Genomic DNA, 23,342 nt, shown 5'->3' with positions numbered 1-23,342 from the left:
TTCTGCAGACACGGATGCACATTCACACATGGCCACAGTGTGGGCATGCAAACACACAGACAGCGGCAGGGACTGAGGAGGACTAATTGGGATGAATTAAAATACCAACCAGATACACCAGCAAGAAGAATTTCGTGACTATCCGAGTAACACAGCGAAGTCACCGGGCTAAATTCTGCTATAGCTGTGAAAGCATTTTTGAGGTGGGAAGACAGAAAACATTGTCAATAAAAATGAACTCATGGCACATTCAAAAGATGCTGTAGAAAAACAGGTTCACATTTCTGTGTGCTAAAGGATGAAGCCCCTGAGTACATAGCATGGTCAAACTTCTATATAATAAAAAATAAATAGACATTTGGGCATTAGCTCATTTGTGTTCTTGCCTAGAGTTAAGCTAGGCTCAGACTACATTTTACAATGTTTTGCATTGCTACAGTCTCTGTTTTGTTTACATCTCTTTCCCCATGAGATCACTTGAGAGAAATCATGTGAGGTGGTGCATTGCTCCCTCTTTCCCGATAGTCTTAATAATGTAGTGTGTGATGTGGCATTATATTCAAATCTTGTAGTCATGTTTGAGATTAGAGAGAAGAACATCTGTGAAGTTTCTGCTAATGTGAGTGATGCAACCCAGTTTGAAACTTGAAACACTCTCATATCTGTATGCCCAATATGAAACTACAGGGAGTTAACCTAACTTAGCAAAGACATTGGTCTTCTCATCTAACTCCCAAGCCTTTGTTTCACCATTTCCTAGTTTCCTTTAATTGTCTGTGGCAGGTGGACATGTGAGTCTGTTACAACTGTTGTTCCATAACACAGACTACAAGCTGGTCAGTTAGTCAAGTGTAAGACAGACAGTGAACGCAACCTGGCGTTTAATCATTAATGTATCCACTCAACATAGCAGAGACGTTTCAGATGTGTGCAAACGTAGGGCAGTCATGTGTAGAGGAGCAGGCACTTTGTTAAAAAAAGCTTTATTAGTTTAGCTTAATTAGCTTCTTCACAAAACAATAAATAAAAAAAGCAGGTTTTGACCATAGCTGATCTTTGTCAGGGTTCAACTGAAGAGACAGTACCTGAGCTGGACTCTTTTATGCATTCATTCAGGGGTTAAAGGTAGGAGATAATGATAGAAAAATGAAGAAATTAGTAAATTAAAAACAAAAAATAAAGGTAAACATGGTGATAACCTCAAATACACTTTTCTGGGTTGACATAAATATATCACAAAAAAGATGTGAAATCAGATTCTTCACACAGGCCTGGATATGTGGACACATTGGAGACGTTTGTTGTCACTTGGAGGTTTTGAACAGTGAAATCTATCCATGACTAAATTGTATTCTGAATCAGAGAGGTAGTGTTTACTTGAGCCATTGCTGAGTAGTTATTGTAATAAAAAAATGTGTAACAGTTTCTCCCACATTAATGTCCTCCTGCAAAAAGGGTAATCGTTCAAACTGGCATTTGTTAATTGAAGGCAACCAACAATCTGTTAGTGTTATTCTGATGCCAGAAATATAATTGTAGCAAAATGTCTTAAAAATTGTCTAAACACCTTAACAAGTGAATAATAGCAGCAGGTAACCCCTGGCCTGCCCTGCTGTAGTCCTTTGAGTGTAGATCTCAAAATAAATCAGATAATATTGAGACAGATTCTGAAGCTACAATAGAATCAGTGGTTAAACTGAAATCATGATGCATCCTCTGAGTTTTCGCTGCATTTTAAATTTCCATGCTTTCCCCTGCCTGCAGCCCCTACTGTATGCCAGCTGCCATCAAAATGAAGCAGAGGAAAGGTGTGTGTCTGCATATTCCGTGTTTATTTTCCTTTTTTCCTTTCAGTGTGTCAGATTCTACCCAAAGGCGTCGTCTCTGTGATAGGTCCCGCCTCCAGCCCCGCCTCTGGCTCTACTGTCAGTCATATATGTGGAGAGAAGGAGGTGAGTGTGGAAGATAAACACACACACAAATGTACAAATCTCTCTCTGTGTCATGTGTGCATACAGACATCAAATACCCATCCTACCCACGTAGACAATGAATGCATCTAGAGGTTCGATTTTTCTCTCATTGAATTTCTTCCCATATAATTAAGCGTCATCCAGTTCTGTTTTCTCCTTTATTGCCGTAGCCTTTTATCTTTAGGTCTCTGTGTTCTCTGCCTTCTGCTGCCATCTTTCTTATCTCTCTTTTCGCCATGTAGCATCTCTAATGGATATTTCTTATTCACAGTTTTTTCCTGTTGTGTGTGATTGGAGGGGAGTTAATCACGGCACATTGCGTTCCTTAATGTTCCTCTTCTCCTCTTCTCTCCTCTCCTCTCCTCTCCTCTCCTCTCCTCTCTCCTTCTGTCAGATCCCTCATGTAAAGATTGGTCCGGAGGAAACTCCCCGATTGCCGTACCTGCGCTTTGCCTCTGTCACTCTGTACCCTAGCAACGAGGACCTGAGCCTGGCCATAGGAGCCATCTTGCGCTCGTTCAGTTACCCCTCAGCCAGTCTGGTCTGCGCCAAGGCTGAGTGTGAGTACACATGCAGCCTGTTTTTATAGTTAGACAGTGTATAATGTGTGACTGCATGGCAATGTTTGTGTCTAGGTGGGCGTAAATGCATAGGCTGCGTTCTAGCAAGCTTATTCACGAACTACATGCGCGTGTATGCGTGCAAACGCCTCTGTGGGAGTGTTGGCACGTTCACACTGTTTGGGCGGATATGACTGTTTTGCGCCGTTGGACACTCATTTTGACAGTCTGGTCATAAAGTTCTGTCTGTTGTCAGAGTTCAGAACATGGCTCACACTGCAGCCCTCCTATTTATTACTCATGCTCTCTCACAACGTCTCTTATCCACCTCAGAGGGTTGTTAGGCCAAACCAATTTAATAAATATTCGTGTTTGAAATGCTTTCCAGTATTGAAAGAACTTAGGGGACATTTGATTTAACTTGCCAGGCACTCAGAGAGCTTTAACATCACAGGGGATTCTGGGCTTAGTCACTAGCCCTCTTTATTTTCATTTTGAAAGAGTGCGTTATTGATTTATTATGCACTACCCTTTCGAGAGTCGCAGGAATTAAAGGGCTTGGTCGGATGGTGGCTGTAGTATTCAAACAAAGCTTTGTGAATACATGACAGGACAAAATCCAAAATTTTCCCCTCAACTGTCTGACTTTTTGTCCATTCCTGAGTGAAACTGAACTGGGATGAGTTGTTGCGCAGCTGTTGACTGCTCACACCAGCCAAGTAGAACCGTACAAGAATGCAAGGGCAATTACATAAAGCATAAGTGGGACCATTGAAGCCTGTGAACACTTCTCAGAGCAGTGTGAAAAGGGTAGATTTTGACAAACACAAAGCTGTGACATTAAGAAAAATTGATTAAATCAGCGAGATGCTTTCATTATTTCCCAAGCAGTTTCGCAGCCTTCCTGCAGTATCCTGAAAGTAAGCTGAATTCCTTGTGGACTTGTCATTTCATTGAACTAAAAGAGCTTTGAAATGGCATCAGACATCTTTTTTTGCAGCTTTGATCATCAGTTGAATGGGTAGATAACAATCTTGTCTCATAGGAATTAGAGGCAACAGATAGCCTGATAGTTACCGTTCGGGCCAAAGCATGCAGCTTTTACTGGCAGAGAGACTGAAGGGTGCGTGTATGTAATATATTTGGCTTGAAGGTGATCTATACAAGGTTATCACACTCACAGACTCTGACCCACTTGGCTGCGCTATCTATCGCCATGGAGCTGGTTGCCATGGCTGCAGAATAGGTGCTAACTGCCACTCAACAGGCTTGTTCCACACTGTGAACGACTGTGTGGGTGTGTGTGGCACGGTATGTGTGTGTTTGATGTATTTTTTTCTGTGTTCTCATTTTACTTTGTCCATACATGTTCATGTGTTCGCGTGCTGGTATATGCATGCGTGACGCGTTGTATGATTGTGTGTCTGTGTGTGTGGCTCTGCTGTAGCGCCGCAGAGGTTCGACATCAGACAATGTTTACCACCAGCGCACTTGTTTTATTCATCTTGTTTACCCCAGTGGTGTGTTCAAGTGAAGTAGACATTCGCCCTTTTTTGTCAGTGAGGCGAGTAATGTGTGAAGTCACACATTTCATTGACACCCACTGTGCATGCATCCTAATTAAGTAACGTATTTAGAAACTGGTCATTTTTGCAACAGCATGTTAATGGCGTTAATCTAATTTGTCCCTCTTTAGTCCGTGCAAGTAGCAGTTCATAGATATTCTGTTAAATGAGTGAATCAGAGATTTTTGGGTCATTTCCGATGTATCCTTCTCTCACTGTGGCTGGGTCACAACGTGCTATCTGAGCCTAATTCCATTATGCAGTTTTCATGAGATGGATGAGGTTAAGGACAGCGAGAGGGAGAGACTGAACACAAGGAGGAGGAGATGGTGGCGGCGTAAGAGCGAGATGGATAAAGACAGAGAGAGGTAACTAGAGCACAGGGCTAAGACGAGAGACATGGAGGGGTTAGAGCTTATGTGTGAGAGAGAGAATATGTGAAAGAAGGAGAATGAGAGAGGAGAGGAGAGGAGAGGAGAGGAAGCTGTAAAGTACATTGATTTTTCCCCTCCTTCCTCAAACTAATTAAAGTTTTGGCCTGGTTCAGTGATTACCCCACTGCTTACAGAGGCTTTCTCCTGCTGAAGGGCTCTGTGCGCTACCTCTCCCCTCCTCCTCGCCTCTCTCTCCCCTTCCCCTCTGTCCCCCAGATGCCTGCCCCACCACTTATTTACATAGCTAGGGGTGCTTTACTATGGAATTACAATTAGAAAGCAGCAGGATAGACTTTCTAGTAAAGGCTCATTCCATGCACAATGTCAAGTGAGTCTTGACTGCCATTGGTTATACTCATTTTCAAGAGGAATTCACTTAAAGCGGGTGAATTGTCTCAAGTAATGCATTCGAGTCATTCTCCTCCTGCAGTTCTGCTCTTCTTTCTGTCTTTTGGGCTGCATCTGCACTTTTGTTATTTGATTTTAAAGTTGTCCATTTTTTTGAAGACATACCATTATGCTCAAAGTACATACATAGCTCAAAGAACTGAAAAGCAATTATTGATGGATGAGACAACAGGCACAAACTGAATTACAAAGCACTCAAAAGTGCCTACCTACAACCCTCCAAATTTATTATTCTATTTATAGAAAATGTTAAGAAATTTGTCATACTGATTGGCTGATGGCAACAACGAATTTTGGCAGACACTTTAAACCTGTCTGGCAATATCAGGACTTTATACAAAGATTCAGACTCTGTTATGTTGACTGAGTTATATTTTGTCATGCCGCAGTAGCTCCATGTATGGCTAAAACCTTGTTGCATTTGCACATATATGACAGCATGTGTATATATGAGCATGTGATATCAAAAGTGGTTTGGTCCAATATGCATCTTGCATAAATGTGATGTGAAAACTTGGAAACTCCAGTGCACATACACTGAATGGACAGTAATTAAGGAGACATCTTTTATCTAGTAGTTTTTTTTTAACTTTTTTGTGGAGAAGCAGTACCAGAGACAAATTATTATTCAAAGCTGAGTATTTATATCGAGTATATCCTAAGGAGGGGGGAGTCTTTAAAAGTTAAAGGATAAACTCTGTGCGAGCAAAATTAAATGGAAAAATACAGTATGTGAAGATCCATGGTGTGATATATAAAATCTAATGACAGACACTCAAGCCAAAAGAAAAAAGATAAACCTTTAACACTTATGGTCTTAACTCATTTAAATCACACCAACGTGTATCTGTACCTTTGCCTTCGTCGGTGTGTCTGTGGATGTGATGAAAAAAAATTCAAGATGGGGGGGGAAATCTGTTTTCATTCTGTTTTCATTCCAACCAAGGAGGAACACACCAGGCTGGAATCAATTAATCAGCTGATCTCAGTCTTCAGCTGATAACTAAGTGATCCCTTGATGTTGATTGGTTGGCCTGATGTGCTCCTCCTGGGTTGGAATGAAAACCTGCAGCCACGCGGCCCTATATGGAACGGGTTTGAGATGCTTGATGTGGAGTATCCAGAGGGAGAATTCTGCTTCTGTGCCTGGCTGTTCAGGTGTTAGGAGCAAAAAGTGAAGCCAATGTGAAAATGCCCTGAGCATTCATTCTTTCTAATGGCCAGCAGGGGGCGACTCCACTGGTTGCAAAAAGAAGCCAGAGTGTATGTAAAAAAGACCCTTCTTCTCACTTGATGTATTACCTCAGTAAACATGTTCCTAATGAGTTTAGGGTCTCAATAGCTTTTTCCTCATCAACACAGCATGATGCTCATTTTGTAAACTATGGTCCCATTTAGAGTCAAAGAGACTCTAAAGCAGGGTATGCTTGAGGGTGCAGCAAACACAGTAGTCCACAAACTAATGGGAGACATCACAGTGGGTGTACACTTGGCCCATAGCCTAACTCTTCTTCAACTGACAAAATCTGTCAAGTTCATGTTGAGATAACTAACAAACAAACATGTGGTACAGAATACAAAACCTTGCAGAGGTCATAATAGGTAGAAATAAGTCCTACTGAGAGAAACAGCGAATGCGTACTGAAGACTCCATATGAAATTGTTTCATTTCAGTGGGGATGTAGGCAAGCCATCGATCATGTTTTGCAAAATGACACAAATATATGGCCATCTGAGGATAAATCAAGATTTTCACAGGTCCTGCAAAGCTTACATTTTGGAAATATGAGTTGTGTGTACTGATACAGACATTGATATGCAGCTTGGCTCTGCTTTGGCTCTGCCTCAGGCCTGCTGAGATTGGAGGAACTGGTCCGCCGCTTTCTCATCTCTCGGGAGACGCTGTCAATCAGGATGCTGGATGACAACCTGGACCCCACGCCACTGCTGAAGGAGATCCGTGACGACAAAGTGGCCACCATCATCATTGACGCCAATGCTTCAGTCTCCTATCTCATCCTCAAGAAGGTCAACTCTGAAACATCAATACATTCCTCAGAACTGCCCACACAGGCAGCATGCAAAGTTGTATACAGTGCACACAGTAACACTCCGGAATTTGAGCTTTTCTCTTAAATGTGGACATTCGTCAAATTAAAGTTGCAGTCATGAAGGGCATGCAGAGCTCACCATCTGTAAAATAACAAAACACTTTTGTCAGAGTCCCACGGGCTGCACATTTGGAGTCCTAACAGAATTAACGTGTATTTTTACCTTCTCTGCCCTCCAGAGCTGCACAGGGAACAATATTTATTCATGTCTGCCAGCAACAATCACTTACACTCTTAAGAAAATATTTGACAAAAGAACATTTTGCTGGGATGCGGCGCAGATGTTACCCAGGCTTGTTCTGATTCATGGTACGGCCTGTAATGCCGATAGCCAGCGCAGTGAGTCACAGTTTGAATACATACGGGATGTTTTCGCTGGGCACACTGGAGCGGCTGTCCGCCCTCAGCGAGATGTCCTAGTGTTAGCCTGATGATGTAAAACTGTGATTAACGTATGCTCCCTCTCCCTCCACCTCTCCTCCCCCATACTCTCTCCCACTTTGTCCCCCAACTGTCTCCTCTGCTCTCTGCCTCTCAATAACTCTCCTCTTTTGCCCTCTCTCTCTCACCCCATCAATCTTTCTACATCTTCCCTTATTCTCTCTTTCCACATTCTGTATCCCACCTGGCTCTTCTTTATTTTTTCCTCTCACTCTCTCTGTCTCTTTGTCCTACAGGCGTCAGAGCTGGGGATGACATCAGCATTTTACAAGTACATCCTCACCACCATGGTAAGAGCTTACCAATTGTACCCCGTCCTCTCCTTGGCCGTCTGTGGCTGCATTTTCACCTTCTCCTCTCTCCTGCTCCTCCTCTTTTGTCCCTTTATGAGCGGGCAGAGGTACTAAGGTGGAGAAAGTGTGAGATAAAGGGAGAAAATGGAGGTGACAGAGAGAGAAAAGGAAAGGGGACATGAAGGATGAGGAGAGGGAAGGAGAGAGAAAAGACCTGAGAAGTGAAGATACTGTACAAAGATGTGGAAGCGCAGAGGAGGATAGCAAAAAAAAAAGAGGTCTGAGGTGAAGGTGATGACAGACGTGATGGGCCCGTTTCTTCTACCCACCACCTTCTCTGCGCTTCTGGTGTTTTCATCTGCCTCTTTGATAGCCTCCCCGCCCCTTCCACCATTTGAATTAATGTGTCACTTTATGCCGGGAGCCTCATTTTTACTTTTTTATCCCCTCTTCACTCTTGTGCTTCAGATGTCTTGTGTGTATATTTCTGTGAAAGCCGCCGGAGTCATTTCCATCAACCCCTCGTTCCCCTCTATCACTGTTTTCCTCTTTTCCGCGCCGTCTATATCCTTTTTTCTCCCTCCATCAGAGATTAGATGTTGTCACTCCCCGTAGCCTCTCTTTTTCTTCATCATGCTCTCCTTCGCCTGTATTATTTAGAATTTGATACACTGTCAACGGTGTCACTCACCTGAATTTCTTTCTGCTCCTCTTCCTCCTTTCTAGGATTTCCCACTACTGAGACTGGATGATATAGTGGATGAGCAGTCCAATATAGTGGGTTTCTCCATGTTTAACACCACCCATCCCTTCTATTTGGAGTTCATCAGGAGCCTCAACCTCTCTTGGAGGGAGGGCTGTGACCTAACGTACCCCGGCCCTGCGGTCAGTCTCGTGGACACTTGACTATTCATGCCTGCGCACATTCAGTAGTCATTTTCAAAGCTTTGTTTGTACGCCACGTAACATTAAGCGACTTTATTCCTCACTCTGATTCATGGAGCAGTTAAAGAGATTCAGCTAGTCTTTTGCTTGTGTTTAATGGGTATTGATGTATCCATCTGTGTTTCCTCCCCACTGGTTTACTCATACCACACATCTCTTCTCTCTCTCTCTCCCCTTATTTTCCCTGCCTCCCTCCCTCCATCCCTATTAACCATTCCATCGTCTCTGCTCGCACCTCTCTTCTCGTTGTTGCATCTTCTCCCTTGACTCCTTGTCTTTGCTCGCATCCCCCTCCCTTGCCTCTCTCCCCCTCTACGTCTCTCTTGTTTCCTCTCCCTCTTCTCCAGCTCTCCTCAGCGCTGATGTTTGATGCGGTGCATGTGGTGGTGGGGGCGGTGAGGGAATTGAACCGCAGTCAGGAAATCGGAGTGAAGCCACTCAGCTGCACCTCACCTCAGATCTGGCAACACGGGACCAGTCTTATGAACTACCTGCGCATGGTAAACACTTGATAAATACAGCATGTATTATAAAATCACCTGCTGGTGTGCATGCTCATACATCCACATTCATACATCATGAGAAAGAGAGGTAAGACAGAGCTTGAAGTCTGAGTTTTATTACATATTCAGTTATTTAGATGTCTATAGTTGATATTGACAACCATTGTAACATCTTCTCTGTGTATTGGCTCAATTTTATTATCTTTCTTATCTTTCTTATTATCTACACGGGGGTTGCATTGCAAATTTCGTTGACATGCTCAATGACAATAAAGGCAATCTTAAATCTTGAATCTTGAATGTGTTATCATCATAGTCATGATATTCCGTTTTTACTCAAGCAAAATATGTTGGACTGCAGCTAACAATTATTTAATTATCAATTAAACTGATGCTCATTTTCTTATTGATCTATAAATCATTTTGTCAGTAAAATGTCAGGAATTCGTTTGCAGTGTTAAATGTTAGAAGAGAAAACACCATTACAATTTCCCAAGGCCTATAAGGCCTCAAATTAGAGCTAAAACGATTACTTAATTGCCAACTATTTTGATTATTGATTCATTGTTTGAGTCATTTTAAAACAAAAATGCCAAACATTATCTTACAATTTCTCATTGCAGACTCTGAAATGTGAGGATTTGCTGCTTTTCATTATTATGTGTCACAATAAACGGTCTCATTTTGTTTTGGACTGCTGGAAACTGCTGGAAACATTTGAAAATGCCAAGTAGGACTCAAGGAAATGATGATATCTTCAGCATTTTCTGACATTTCATAGATTGAATGAAAAGCAAATGATCAGATTAATCGCTAATGACTTGTTGCCCCACTTCAAATGGTCTTGTGGGAGCAACAGCCCAAATATTTTAAATTTCTAATGATGTGAATCAGAGAAAAGCAGAAATCCTCACACTTGACAATGTACCACTAGCAAATGTTTGGCATTTTTGCTTGAAAAATGACTCAAATGATTAGAACTAATTAGAATTATTGACTTCGCTACAGCTACATTCTTTATCACCCTCATCTCATGTTGCATGTAACGTCTGTCTCTTGTTGCTCTTTGTCATCTCCCATCTCTGGTCGTGTGTGTGTCGCTCTCATCGACGACCTGTTGTCAAGGCAGCCCGAGCCCCATCCCTCATTGCCTCCGCACCACCGGCCCGACATCTGCCTTTGTTAGTCAACATCATGGTGTGCTCCATCTTCAGTACTGTGCCATTCATCATAGATCTCGCTAACTGTGCCAGCATCTGGGTTTTGGAGAGGCAGAGCTGAGCCATGAGGTGCCTTTCTGAGTCTTATTAGGAAGCTGTTGACTCGTTTTGCTGCTCTGTCTATGCCTCTCTCACTCAGTCAGTCACTTTCTCCTAGCTGTTCTAAAACTGAATAACCCTGTCTGGTCCAGACTCAAAGACTTACTCCGTCTCTGTAGCTCTCTCTTTCTTTTTGTCTTTCACCCTCCTTTTTCTCCTAACCACTGTAGATAGTGCCTGTTTGCCTAACCATGATGGATAGTGAGTGTTCGTTGTATACAAAGATTGCCTGTATTTATTTCTCATTCACTGTTTCTACCTACTCCCCTCTCATTTTCTTACCTTTCCTTCTCCACTTTCCCTTCCTTCCTCACCTCACTCTCTCCATCTGCCTGCCAGGTGGAGTACGATGGTCTGACAGGGCGTGTGGAGTTCAACAGCAAAGGTCAGAGGACTAACTACACCCTGCGGATCCTGGAGAAACACAGAGGAGGCCACAAAGAGGTCAGGAGTCACCTGTTAGCATGCAGCAGCCAGGTCACATCGCCCGTAGGCATTGGGTTAGTTACAGGTCACCTATCTGATTTCACAATGCCAGGGGAGGCGTTTAACACTGAGGTCAGCCTCATCACAGGCTCCCTTGATAGTAGCCAAATATATTTACTTTGTGGAGTTGGTTTGATGCGTTTCACCTGACGGCACTGCAGCGTAACCCGCTATCAGACGTGAGTCATGTAGTAGCTGCAAATACGCGTTCACATTTGTTTTATCTGAGGGCTATTGGAATACATTAGCTGCTTGCGCAGGCCATCAATTTCATTACATTTCACTGAACGGTTGCTAATTTTACAGCAACTCTGCAGTATCAAGTCCAGTGTAAGTATCGTTCTTAGTCTCATGAATGTGTTCTGATGTTTGAACTGTCCCACACGATTTGTTTTTCGTCCTCACAGTTGGATGTTGACTTAATGTTTTCTGATCTAAAAACATACATAAAATGGTATTTTATTAATGGTTGATTTATTTTCTTCCCGCGGCTACAGACAATGACATTCATTTGCTGGAATCAGTTTTTGCTCAGTAGAGAGTGTACAGTGTGTGCAGATAAATCTACATTACTGCTCATGCTATATGCATCACTGTATATAATATTTATAAGGACTCTTAATGGAGTTTATTTTTGTCTTTGTCTTGTATGGAAGTGCATCAGGTCTTGACCAAGACCAGACTAAAGTGGTCATGTTTCTTAGAACATCTTGAACTTGTGTTTGGATGCCATGATTTTAAAACAATGAAATGTCATTATGTTTAAAAGATTATTTCAAGTATTCTTGCTCCTTTTTAGCACCCTGCAGTTTTTTGACATTATCATTGCTTTCAGTGGAATTGTATCATGACAATATCATATAATATTGTTGTTTATGTGAATGATTCCAACCAAACTTAAATTAAAAACTACCAAGTGTTTAAAGTGAGGCTATGAAACTTTTGCACAGCGCAATTAGTGAGGAGGAGTAGTTAGTAGTCTGCAAATTTACTCAGTAATGTCAGTTACAAAGCACTATCTTTTCCGAAGTTAGCTAACATTAGCCACCACAAGCTACTGGTCATCCCGGACCAATAAAAGCTGTAGCAGTAAAACCCTTAAGTGTATTGAATTAAGTGAGGGTGTGTTTCATTGCTCAAGACTTTTTTTTTTTGTAAGAGGAAGCTTGTGTCATTGCTTCTCTGAAAAGTTTCGCTTCAAAGTGTAGAGTTTAATTCTGTTTCATTCATTTTCCTCGTTAGCGCAGACTTTTTTTTTTTAAGACCAGTTACGAGTCACAACAGACTTGTTAAGGGGAGTTGGACAGAGTGGGAAACACACACACACACACAAAATGTTGTCGATCCAGCCAGCAAGCTGTTCAGGATCACTTGCATTATTCTGCCAATGCAGATTCAGTGAACATTAGACAGAAAGGTGACAGATGATTTTTGATGCGTTTTCATCTGCATTTCAAAGTCAAAATTAAATGAAGCAGAAGTACACACATCACTGCAGATCCAGACTGAGGGAATTACATGCGCTATGCTTCATTGACTGGAGGAGACACTTTTCTCTTCACCTTCCCTTAATATGTCTTTCTGAGCTCTGCTATAGACCAACACTAAATGCCACATGATAACCAAAGTTAAATCTGGATGTTAACTCTGTGGGAGACTTAGGTTGTGATAATTAACACTTTAACTCTGCCCACCTCACTGCACAGCAGCACCCTGTACTGTTGGCAGGCAGTGGTGTTTAACAGGGAAAAGACCACTCTTAAATGCCAGGGCAGGATAAAGAGTGTCATTGAGAAACTGTGATTCTGTCTGAGGAGTCATTACCTCTCCTCTGACCTATTGAAAGATGTACAGTAATATCTTCTAAAGAAATGCCTCTGCGAGCTGCGGTTCCACCCCTGCACACTAGTTAGATCATAATCACACACTTATGTACGTAAGCGACTTTACTGTCTCCATAAAGTGGAAATATGTGTGCTGTTGCTTTATGCAATTTAAGAAAGGTGTTAGTAAAGGAAAATAGACAAGGCAATGAAACTGCACATCATGAATGCTTTCACATACTTTGCCGTCTTTACTCAGCTCATTGCTCTGCTTGGAAACAGCATTTGTTTGTTTTGTTTTTTGGTTTTTTTTTACAATGCATGGTGCTATAAGTTCGTGCATGGCTCCAATGAGGGCAATTAAATCAATATGCATATTCAGTATGTAACCGTATGGATAGCAATGCATAGAATATTCAGCATGCAATGCTGCCCTATAAAACAGACCAATAGAGTTAATGCACTCAGGGAAAAACTTATTTGCTATTAATGGTGTGTAGTCTGTCACAATAGTAAAACAGTTGCAGTGAAGGTAGAGCTTAACAGTACATTATTCATCCAACAATAGCCATTGATTTTCCCTCGCTTTCTCTCCTTTGTTAGATTGGGATCTGGTACTCCAACAACACCCTGGCAATGAACTCCACCAGCCTGGATATTAATGTCTCGGAGACGCTGGCAAACAAGACACTCATTGTCACCACCATACTGGTAAGGTCGCATTTACCTTCTGGACGGCCGCGCTGGTGAGGTCAGAGTTGTTTTCGTGTTGCTGTGCAGGCTGTGCCGGTGCTCGTGCTGTGTTGTGGTTTGTTTCTGCTAATGTTGCTGTCACTGTAGCTGTCATAGCAACTGATAGAGCACTGAGAGAGAGATGTGTCACCAAATTCAAACTGCTAAAACCCTGGACAGAACACTAGGAGTTGTCTCCTTCTGGTTTCCATATGAGCAATGTCATATCAGATAATCAATAGATCCCTTACGTGATGCTGCTCCATCATCTTCATGTGGGCCTAGAAGTGTAATAGCCCCTGACACAGTATGTTTGTCTGCGCCTACCTATTTCAATAGCCAAACTGTGGTCACTGAATCTGTCATCTTGGCTCTCGTATGAATCTCTCATATTATGTATTTTAAAAGAGTAGTCCAGCAATTCAGCACTGGATCTCCATTATGATGGGCACTCACAAGAGACAGATAAAAACAAAAAAAAAAGCAGTCTAAATAGATTTTTCAGAGGTCAAGATATCCTGACTTTCAGGCCAAGGTCTTGCTCAAGCTCCAAAACAGCTGAATCCTACAATTCCCATGACGAAATGTTGAGCAGGGAGTTACATTTGGAAAAAAAAAAGATTCTTGCTTCGACAAAATCACCAGTGGCATGCTGATAGCAACTTGTGATGGCATATTAGCTATGTTAAAGGAGAGGTTCGATATTTGGAAAATACGCTTATTTGCTCTCTTGCCAAGAATTGAATGAGAAGACTGAAACCGCTCTCATGTCTGCACGGTAAGTATGAAGCCAGAAGCCAATTAGCATAGCTTAGCACAAAGACTGGACTCTACGGATTAGACAAACAAGCTATAATGTGTTCATTTGGGAGATTTGGTGAAGGCGATATTAACAGCCTATAGAGCCAGGCTAGCTGTTCAACCTTGTTTCCAGTCTCTGCTAAGCTGATCTTCTCCTGGTTGAAGGCGAGTATGACAGCGGGACAGGTCTTCTCATCACCCTCTGCTAGAAAATGGGAAAAAAAATGCATTTTTCCAAAACTGTCAAACTACTTCTTTAATCCATTATTGAAGTAACAGTTAATTTTTTACAATAAAAATCCCTGTTTTTGAAACATTGAGCCTCACATTTCAGTCAGTAATGCTGGACATTGTTAGTTTTGGATTGAAACCCCTCATGTTTCCCCCATGTTCAGGAGAACCCATATGTGATGCGCAAAGACAACTACCAGGACTTCCAGGGAAATGACCAGTATGAGGGCTTCTGTGTCGACATGCTGAGGGAACTGGCAGACATCTTGAAATTCTCCTTCAAGATCAAGCTGGTGGATGATGGGCTGTATGGGGCTCCAGAGCCCAACGGCTCTTGGACTGGCATGGTTGGAGAGCTAATCAACAGGGTGAGCGCTCTCCCTCTCCCTCTCTCTCTCTCTCTCTCTCTCCCTCTCTCTCTCTCTGTCTGCCTCACATACACACCAGAAACACAGAAACAGGCTCAAATGTTCCAACCCGTGTCTCTACAAACAGAAACTTATAGTGAACACACACAAATGCACACACACACGCACTCTGTAGCCCCAAACCACAACTCTGCTGTAACTTCCCATGTCTCAAATTGCCCTCAGAGGGGAGTAAGACTCTTATCTAGGACAAAAGCTGACTTGATAATTCCCCAAAAGAGAGTGGTAGCAATGCCTAAAATTGTCTGCACCATCTTTCCTCGCAGTAACCCTCCTCCTTCTTAGCTTGCGCCCCCTCTTTCTCTCCCTGTCCAGGCCAAGCGCGCCTCTGACAGACACTCTGGTTGAAGCAGGCTAATGAGAGCCCCTCTTTGCTTAATTACCATACGGTATACTTCAATTACCAGACTGTGGTCCCTGTGTGGGGCCTGCCACACTGGTGCTCCCCCAGCTCTCCACGCTTCCTCTCCCTCCTTGCCCTCCCCACTGCCTGATCACTCAGCTCTAATTAGCAGCCCATGTTCATCAATTAGCTTTTAATGGAGGAGATGGAGGGGAGGCAGAGCGACCAGAGACCTGCAAGGTTTTATACAGGTGCAAAGACCAGCCACCCAGTGCTTACTTGCAATTAGCCTCATTTGGATGGTGGATAATGTGTGAGTGTTTGTGCCAGAGGGAAAAGGACAGAGTGCACGTCTGTATGTTTTTCCAAATGTGTTTTCAAGTGCATAGTCAGACTTTTCATTTTTCATTCGGGAAGTCAACATTTTATACAAACAGAGCTCTCTTCTACCCGCTGCAGCATCAAGTGTCTTTCTATTTTTGCACAGTTACCTGACCGCTTGTCGTTTTTCTCTCTGACTCTCCTCCACTGCCTCTATCTTTCTCTCGCCCCCACGACTATCTATCTGCCTATCTATCTTTGTCAATCCCCACAGAAAGCTGACCTGGCCGTGGCAGGCTTCACCATCACATCGGAGAGAGAGAAAGTTATCGACTTCTCTAAGCCGTTCATGACCCTGGGGATCAGCATCTTGTACAGAGTTCAACTGGTGAGGGTGTTATCTGGGGCTGTAGGGCGCCTGCTGGGTGATGCTCACAACAGATCTTGTGTTGGATTTCATTTCTTTTGTTTGCGCTGCTTTTTAAGCTGGCAGGGTCACAAAGAAGATGACGTGGAACACTTGTTAGACGAGTCTTAACGAATCAGACTGAATATTACATAAGAGTTGATCTCATCTTTTGAAGCGGAGGATTGTGTTTGTGTAGTATGCTGCATGCTGCATCCACTGTGTCCACAGTGAAATTTGTAGGTGTAATTTAAATTGCTCAATAAGTCGGTGTTTTGTTACTGGGTAACAGTGGCAGCTTTACATTGCTAATGAGCATTTGGATCCAAGCCAAGTTTGCTTTAGCGGTAGGCATTGTGAAACGGAGCGTTTATGGATTGTAGCATTAGCGTATCAAAGCACTGCAGACTTACTATCAGAGTGCAGTGAGGACACTGCCCTCCTGTGGTGCAAAGGGGACTTTCCCCGACTGTGTTGACATGACACCTTGTTTTCTAACAAACTGTACCTTCCTGTCTGTCTGTCTGTCTGTCTGTCTCTGTCGCTCCATCCCTCTACTTCTCTTTCTCCTCTTCTCTCTCTCTGCATCAGGGTCGGAAGCCGGGTTACTTCTCCTTCCTCGATCCCTTCTCTCCAGCTGTCTGGCTCTTCATGCTGCTCGCCTACCTGGCTGTCAGCTGTGTGCTCTTCCTGGCTGCAAGGTCCATATGTTATATCACACACTGCACCGATAGTCTTCTGCTCACATCTGCGCTCTCTCGCCATTTATCTTGTTGAACACGAGCCGCCTGTCACATAATGGAATTTTTTACCTTACACAACCTGCCGCAGACAGTTTGACAGGGATCGAATGACTGATTGGCGGTGACTTGAATGATATGACAGAAGTGCATTACTGTGCTGCAATCTGACCTCAAGGTCATTCCACTGTACCTGTGTTTACCGAACAGGCTGAGCCCCTATGAGTGGTACAACCCTCACCCGTGTCTGCGAGAGCGCAGGGACATGTTGGAGAACCAGTACACACTGGGAAACAGCCTGTGGTTCCCTGTTGGAGGCTTCATGCAGCAGGGATCGGAAATAATGCCCAGAGCCCTATCCACCAGATGTGTTAGTGGGGTGTGGTAAGTTACAGAATGGTTGAGTTTGTGCTTGTGTGCAGTTTAAGGTACCAGACATTTAACCAGTTCATTTAATTAAAAAAAAAAACATAAAGACATAAATTATTATTCAAAGCAGAGTATATTCAATGTCTTAAACAAAATTTAAATATATTAACAGACTCAGCCATTTTGACAATACATAGGGGCCATATTTTGTAAATCCCCCCTTTAGGTACTTGTTTTAAAACACTGGCTAACTTTCTTCATCAAGAACCTGCATTTTTCCTTGAGGTTGCTTTTTTTCTGCTGCGTGAGATAATGACATTTATATTTTAACATTTAAGCCTGTATCTGACAGAAATTTCAGTCCCCAGGCTCCGACATTTCAAGCAAACAATACGAAAATGCCAAGTTCACACAAATGCTGCAGTAGCTGGGTGATATTCCTGTGGCAACAGAGTGACTGTGAAAAAGACATGTGCTTAGAAAAAAATAATAATTGCTAAGAGCTAAGTAGATAGAGGGTAGAGGAGGACAGGAAGAGCAAATTACACTGAGTTGAGCAAGATATGGGATAGGGGTTCTTATTAAGTGTAGTGAGTGTATGATGTTCCTCTTAAAGAAAGTTTTTAGACATGAAAGAAAGGTCCCATCTTCAAAGCTGTGGGTGTAGAATGTCATCTGGTAGTCCAGGAAACCTGAAAGTCATGTTGTCATTCTGTTTATACTGACATATCTCTATTTTTTAACATTCCTGTGTGTACTGGGGTCATTGTGGGCAATGTTGCAAATTCATGAGCAGGGCTGGTTTGTAGTAATATTGGGTTTTTCAATGTTCTAAAATATCTTAGTTTGTCACACACATGAATTTACTGACGTATACCAATTTTGTACCTTTGAACTAGAAATTACAACCCTGAATGAAAACAGACTGCAATCATTTGCAAATAGTGTTTACTGGCAACAATTTTATGAAGTGTTCCTGAGTCCATGTAGTTACATCCTTTATATCATCCTTTATTATGTGTTCACAAAGTGGTGAACCTCGCTCCATCCTTGCTTATGAACGACTGAGCCTTTCCAGGATGCTCCTTTCATACCCAATCATGTACTATCACCTGTCACCAATCAACCTGTTTACTTGTGGAATGATCCAAACAGGTGTTTTTGGAGCATTCCACAACTTTCCCAGTCTGTTGTTGCTCCTGAACTAACTTGTTTTTTCCTCCACCTCACAGGTGGGCGTTCACCCTGATCATCATCTCCTCCTACACGGCCAACCTGGCAGCCTTCCTGACCGTTCAGAGGATGGAGGTTCCCATTGAGTCTCCGGACGATTTGGCCGACCAGACCAACATTGAGTACGGCACCATCCACGGAGGGAGCACCATGACGTTCTTCATGGTACGACCCACAACTGCGGCTCTGGTTGGATTTGTGTGTGTTTGTGTTCGTGAGTACGTGTTAAATTCTGTTGTTTTTGGCGGCACTTGGAATCACTCTGGAACCTGACAATTTTCTGGATTGCAGTTATCGTGACAAAAGTTTTTGCGTTTGTTTGTGCATGTGTGATTTAGTGCAGTGTTTTTGTCTTTATTGCTGTGCCTGGAGTGAGCGGTTGTCCTCATATTTGCTAGTGTATCTCCGACTTCCTCTGCTGTTTTCTTTATGGCTGTTTGTGTTTGTGTTAAGTGGCTGACTGCCTGTGTTTGCTTATGAGAGTGCTTCCGGCATCTGTGTCGGCATCTGTGTTTGTCATAGAGCGTGTGTGTGTGTGTAGGTGTGTTTGCATGTGGGAGTGTGTGTAGGTGAGTGTATAAAAAGCTATGTATTTGTTTATTTGTATGCATGCATGGGAAACGGCTACATGCCAAATTGTGAGTGTGTGTGTGTGTGTGTGTTTTGCATTCTCGTGGTGTTTGTACATATTGACAATATAAGAAAGAGTGGTTTGTATTTGCCTAAATAAGCCAGTTTCAATGGTACAGCACATTACTCCACTCAGTGCCTAATCCACACACACAGACACACAAACACACACATACAATACACACCCACCATATTACACACAGATGCCACCTTCTCTACTCTTTTCCTTTCTTCTCACTCACAATAAACAGAGATACAACATGTAATTGTACACTTAATCCTGTTTTGGAGCTTGCCATATTTTGCTAAGTGCTGAACCACCTCCTGTGTGCTGATTTACCTCCATCTGTATGAAAGATGATGCATCAGCTACGCCATGAGCGAATAATCTGTTGCCTTGATTCATGTCGCTTTTCTTCCCTCTGTTATTTTCTCTCCCTTTTCCCTATATTTGCCATTGATGTTTTACTCTGCTTGTCATTATTCACACTGGATTCTCCGTTTTGCGTGTACGTCCCTCCAATGTTTATTGAGGATGCATCCCTCTACCTCTTTTTCCGTCTTCCCTCTTTCATTTTTATCGACCTCCATTTGATTTCACTTCAGAGACAGATGATAGGACACGTTCGGAGCCCCGAATGTACAAACGTCTGCAGTCGGTGTTTAATTCCCAGTGTTGTGTTCCTCTGCAGAACTCTCGTTACCAGACATACCAGCGGATGTGGAACTACATGAACTCCAAGCAGCCCAGTGTATTTGTGAAAAGCACAGAGGAGGGCATCGCCCGCGTGGTCAACTCCAAGTATGCCTTCCTGATGGAGAGCACCATGAACGAGTACCACCGTGGCCTCAACTGTAATCTCACACAGATCGGAGGCCTGCTGGACACCAAGGGCTACGGCATCGGCATGCCACTGGGTAGTAATGTCATTTTTCATAAAAAAACATACGTTTCTGCTTGTACCAGCTAATATTATCGTAACTATCAGGTAATACACCAAACATTTAATAATTTCAAAATGTAAAACGTGGTAGCATCCTGATAATAATAACAATAACATTTACTATTCAGAGAAATTCAGTATGTTATCACATTTGAGAAGTTGCTTTGATATTTTTTACATTATGAGTTGCTGCTATGATTTACACAAAAGCAAACTACTGAAACAAAACAGGGAAACACCAATAGACAACAATTTAAAAGAAAATGGGCTTTTAAACAGCAACAACAACAGCAATAATGATTTCACTGGGGTCATTTTCAGGCAGGATATTTCAAAGCTTACAAACCCCTACAGACAACACTCAGTCACCTTTTGTCTTTTCGCCTCGACTGACAGGCCTGAAGAGCTAAGGCTACGATTGGCCTCGTCATGGAAGGTCACAAGCATCGCTGTCATGTCAACAGGCAGTCAGTCCAGGGAAGCTGCGGGGGATGCAACATTCAACCTTTTTTTTTTTCATCCTGTTACAAAACGCTAATGCAGTGTTTTGCAGGAGATTTGCCACAATTTGTGATCTAAGGCAAAAGAATAGGGTGAAGTTATCAACATATTTATGTGTGATATAGATTAGATATAGATATAGATTATGTGTGATTGTCTGAGTTCTACTTTAAATAAAGTACTAAAAAAACTGACAGAACAACAGCGATACTTTATTAAGGCCCAGAGAGATAAAACTACACTGTAGTGTAGTAACTACACTGTGGTAGTGCAGAACAACAACATTGCAGTGGACAAGGACTTCAAATTATAGGGCATGAAATTGTATCACATGCAGCTAAAGAAACAGAAGATATAAAATCACCAACGGGCCACAAAACGTTCAAAATCAAAGTTAAGATGAGAATAATTAGTGTATTTCCAGGGGTATAAACATATGATATGGGTCTGTTATGATCAGTGGTGTCACACAGATTTACTGTGGCTAAGATGACTTATATAATTAAAATTGTGTAAATGCTGCTCTTAAAGGACCTTCTTTATAAACTTCATCAAAAAAAAAAAACAATCCTCAGCTGACTTTGAGAGAGGCAGAAACACCTGCATGAGATCAATTATGCTAAATAGACACATGTAGTAGTGCTGATTGGTGAGAGATTACATCTGAAAAATGTCTTGTACGTGGTTGATTTATTTTTTATCTGAGGGATTAGCAAGTATTTGAACTGGAAGTAATGAACATGCAGTTAATTGCTTTTCCACACGCGTCCAGCTCCTCTGAAGCTCCTTTTTTAGCACGTCGAGGTGGTGTCAGTGCATCACAGTGATCTGTTCTAATGAAGAGGAGGAGGGCATGACTAGAGAGAGGAAGAAAAAGGACAGGAAGTAAGATGTGACGGACCAGAAATTTGGAGAACGATGAAGCAGAGTTAGTGTACATCAGTGTGGAGAGACAGAGAAAGGAGAAAGAGGAGAAACAAATTCAGATATTTAAAATCACCTTTAAAGGGTTGATTAACCCAAAAAACAATAATCTAATAATCCTAACTAAAAAACAAGTTTTATTTTTTACCTCTAGTTTTAGTTCAGTTTTAAAGGAAAAGTCTGACATCTTTGGGAAACACACTTGATTGCTTTCTTGCAGGAAGTTAAATGGTGGATACCTCTCTGAAGTATGCTAAATGTGAAGCTACAGCCAGGAGACAGCTATCTTAGTTTAGCGTGAAGGCTGGAAATAGGGGGAAAACAGCTAGTCTGGCTCTGTCCAAAGGTTAATAAAATGTAGTTTTACAGGCAGTTATGTTCTGGACTGTTTCTTGGAAGGGAACAGTGGCTTTCTGAAGTCGACAAATCAGCAACAAAACCACCGTAAAATCGTAACGTGTTGTTTTTCTACAGATAAACACACAAGATATAACGTGTTGATTATTGGGCTTTGTAAGTGCTGGTAGGCTGTTTTTATTTTCCATTTAAATAGAAACAATCTAGGTTTTTCCAGCTAAGCTAATCATCTCCTGGTTGTAGCTTCATATTCAACAGACAGATATGAGAGTAGCATCAATCGTCTCATCCAGCTCTCAGCAAGAAAGCAAAAAAGCGCATTTTCCAAACTATTCCTTTAATTCACTTTGACGAGCACACAGATATGCTGGTGGCCTTTGTCATTGGTACAGTGTGTAGAAGCACGGACAGACAGTAACATTTACATATCCAACGACAGCAGCTTCACAAGTTGCTCTTGTGGAGGCAGGAGTTCGTGTTCTGTTTTGCAGAGGGGAATAAAACAGTTGTAACTTGTGGAAGTGGTTTGTGGTGCCTCCCAGAGGATAACAGCTAGAACAGGTGATGATCTGGGCTCGTGCCACCTGAGATAATTTTCCATGCTCTGTTTCCAGGTTGTTTTGGGGTAGTTTGGGTTTCATTTGAAGAAACACTGCTACAATTCACAGAGCGCACTGTTAACAATTTTCTTGCAGAAAGTAGTTCCAATTAAAGCTGTTTACAGTTAGGTCTGCTGATTGTCTCCATGGCTCAATAACATTTCTAGGGTAACTGAGAAAGCATATTTGCACTGACCCTTTAAACCTTCCCATTCTTTTGTGCTGCATCCACTTCATAACATGCTTTGTATGCTGTCTGACCGGCAGCTGTACCACTGGCGCTGTCTGGTTGTAATCTCGCTCTTTATCTCTCACTAATCCTCCCTTTATTCTCACAGTAAGATTATTCATAGCCATCTTGAGGCTGCACCAGCAATTCTTTTCCGTGATTCCTTCTCCCCTTTCTCTTATTTCTCCTCATTTCATGATTTTCTCCCCCCTACCCCTCTTCTGAAATAACCCCTCTCTTGTTTGGGCTCTTGTGCCACACCTTTTCCATCCCCCACCACTTGCTCTTATCCCGCTTTCCTGTCATTTGCCAGGGTCTCCGTTCAGAGATGAGATCACGCTGGCCATCCTCCAGCTGCAGGAGAATAACAGGCTGGAGATATTGAAGAGGAGGTGGTGGGAGGGAGGCCAATGTCCCAAAGAGGAAGACCACCGTGCCAAGGGTCAGTCGACCGCAGCTGTCTGTCTCCTCTCCCTCCTTCTCTCTAATGTCCTCAGTAATAGTCTCCTCACTCTCTGCTACAGTCCAGCTAATGGCTAATGCCTGACCTAATGTCCTTGTGAAGGGTGCTTAGCACAACCTACTTTCCCAAATGTCTTCTGTTTGTCTCAGGTGGTGTGTAATGGGAGTTACATTAGTGTGAGTGTGTCTGTTCACGCGTGTGTGTGTTAAATGTGTCCGTGTCTGTATAAA

General features: G+C 42.5%; 1 protein-coding gene across 3 annotated transcripts in view; it reads left to right on the top strand.

The window, feature by feature from the left end:
• grik5 (glutamate receptor, ionotropic, kainate 5) overlaps nt 1-23,342 on the top strand; it is a 29,058-nt gene that overhangs the window by 2,678 nt on the left and 3,038 nt on the right. For all 3 annotated transcript variants that reach the window (XM_041941894.1, XM_041941893.1, XM_041941892.1), the window contains exons 3-17: nt 1,855-1,952; nt 2,368-2,533; nt 6,790-6,968; nt 7,729-7,782; nt 8,512-8,670; nt 9,078-9,230; nt 10,892-10,996; nt 13,465-13,572; nt 14,790-14,993; nt 15,992-16,105; nt 16,715-16,824; nt 17,074-17,247; nt 18,465-18,630; nt 19,788-20,013; nt 22,963-23,091. In XM_041941894.1, the coding sequence (XP_041797828.1) occupies nt 1,855-1,952; nt 2,368-2,533; nt 6,790-6,968; nt 7,729-7,782; nt 8,512-8,670; nt 9,078-9,230; nt 10,892-10,996; nt 13,465-13,572; nt 14,790-14,993; nt 15,992-16,105; nt 16,715-16,824; nt 17,074-17,247; nt 18,465-18,630; nt 19,788-20,013; nt 22,963-23,091 (2,145 nt within the window). The remainder of the gene's footprint in view (nt 1-1,854; nt 1,953-2,367; nt 2,534-6,789; nt 6,969-7,728; nt 7,783-8,511; nt 8,671-9,077; nt 9,231-10,891; nt 10,997-13,464; nt 13,573-14,789; nt 14,994-15,991; nt 16,106-16,714; nt 16,825-17,073; nt 17,248-18,464; nt 18,631-19,787; nt 20,014-22,962; nt 23,092-23,342) is intronic.

This window comes from Chelmon rostratus, chromosome 8, assembly GCF_017976325.1.
Source record: "Chelmon rostratus isolate fCheRos1 chromosome 8, fCheRos1.pri, whole genome shotgun sequence".
Taxonomy (NCBI): domain Eukaryota; kingdom Metazoa; phylum Chordata; class Actinopteri; order Chaetodontiformes; family Chaetodontidae; genus Chelmon; species Chelmon rostratus.
Note: the sequence above shows the minus strand (reverse complement) of the source record. Positions and strands in the feature narration are given on the sequence as shown.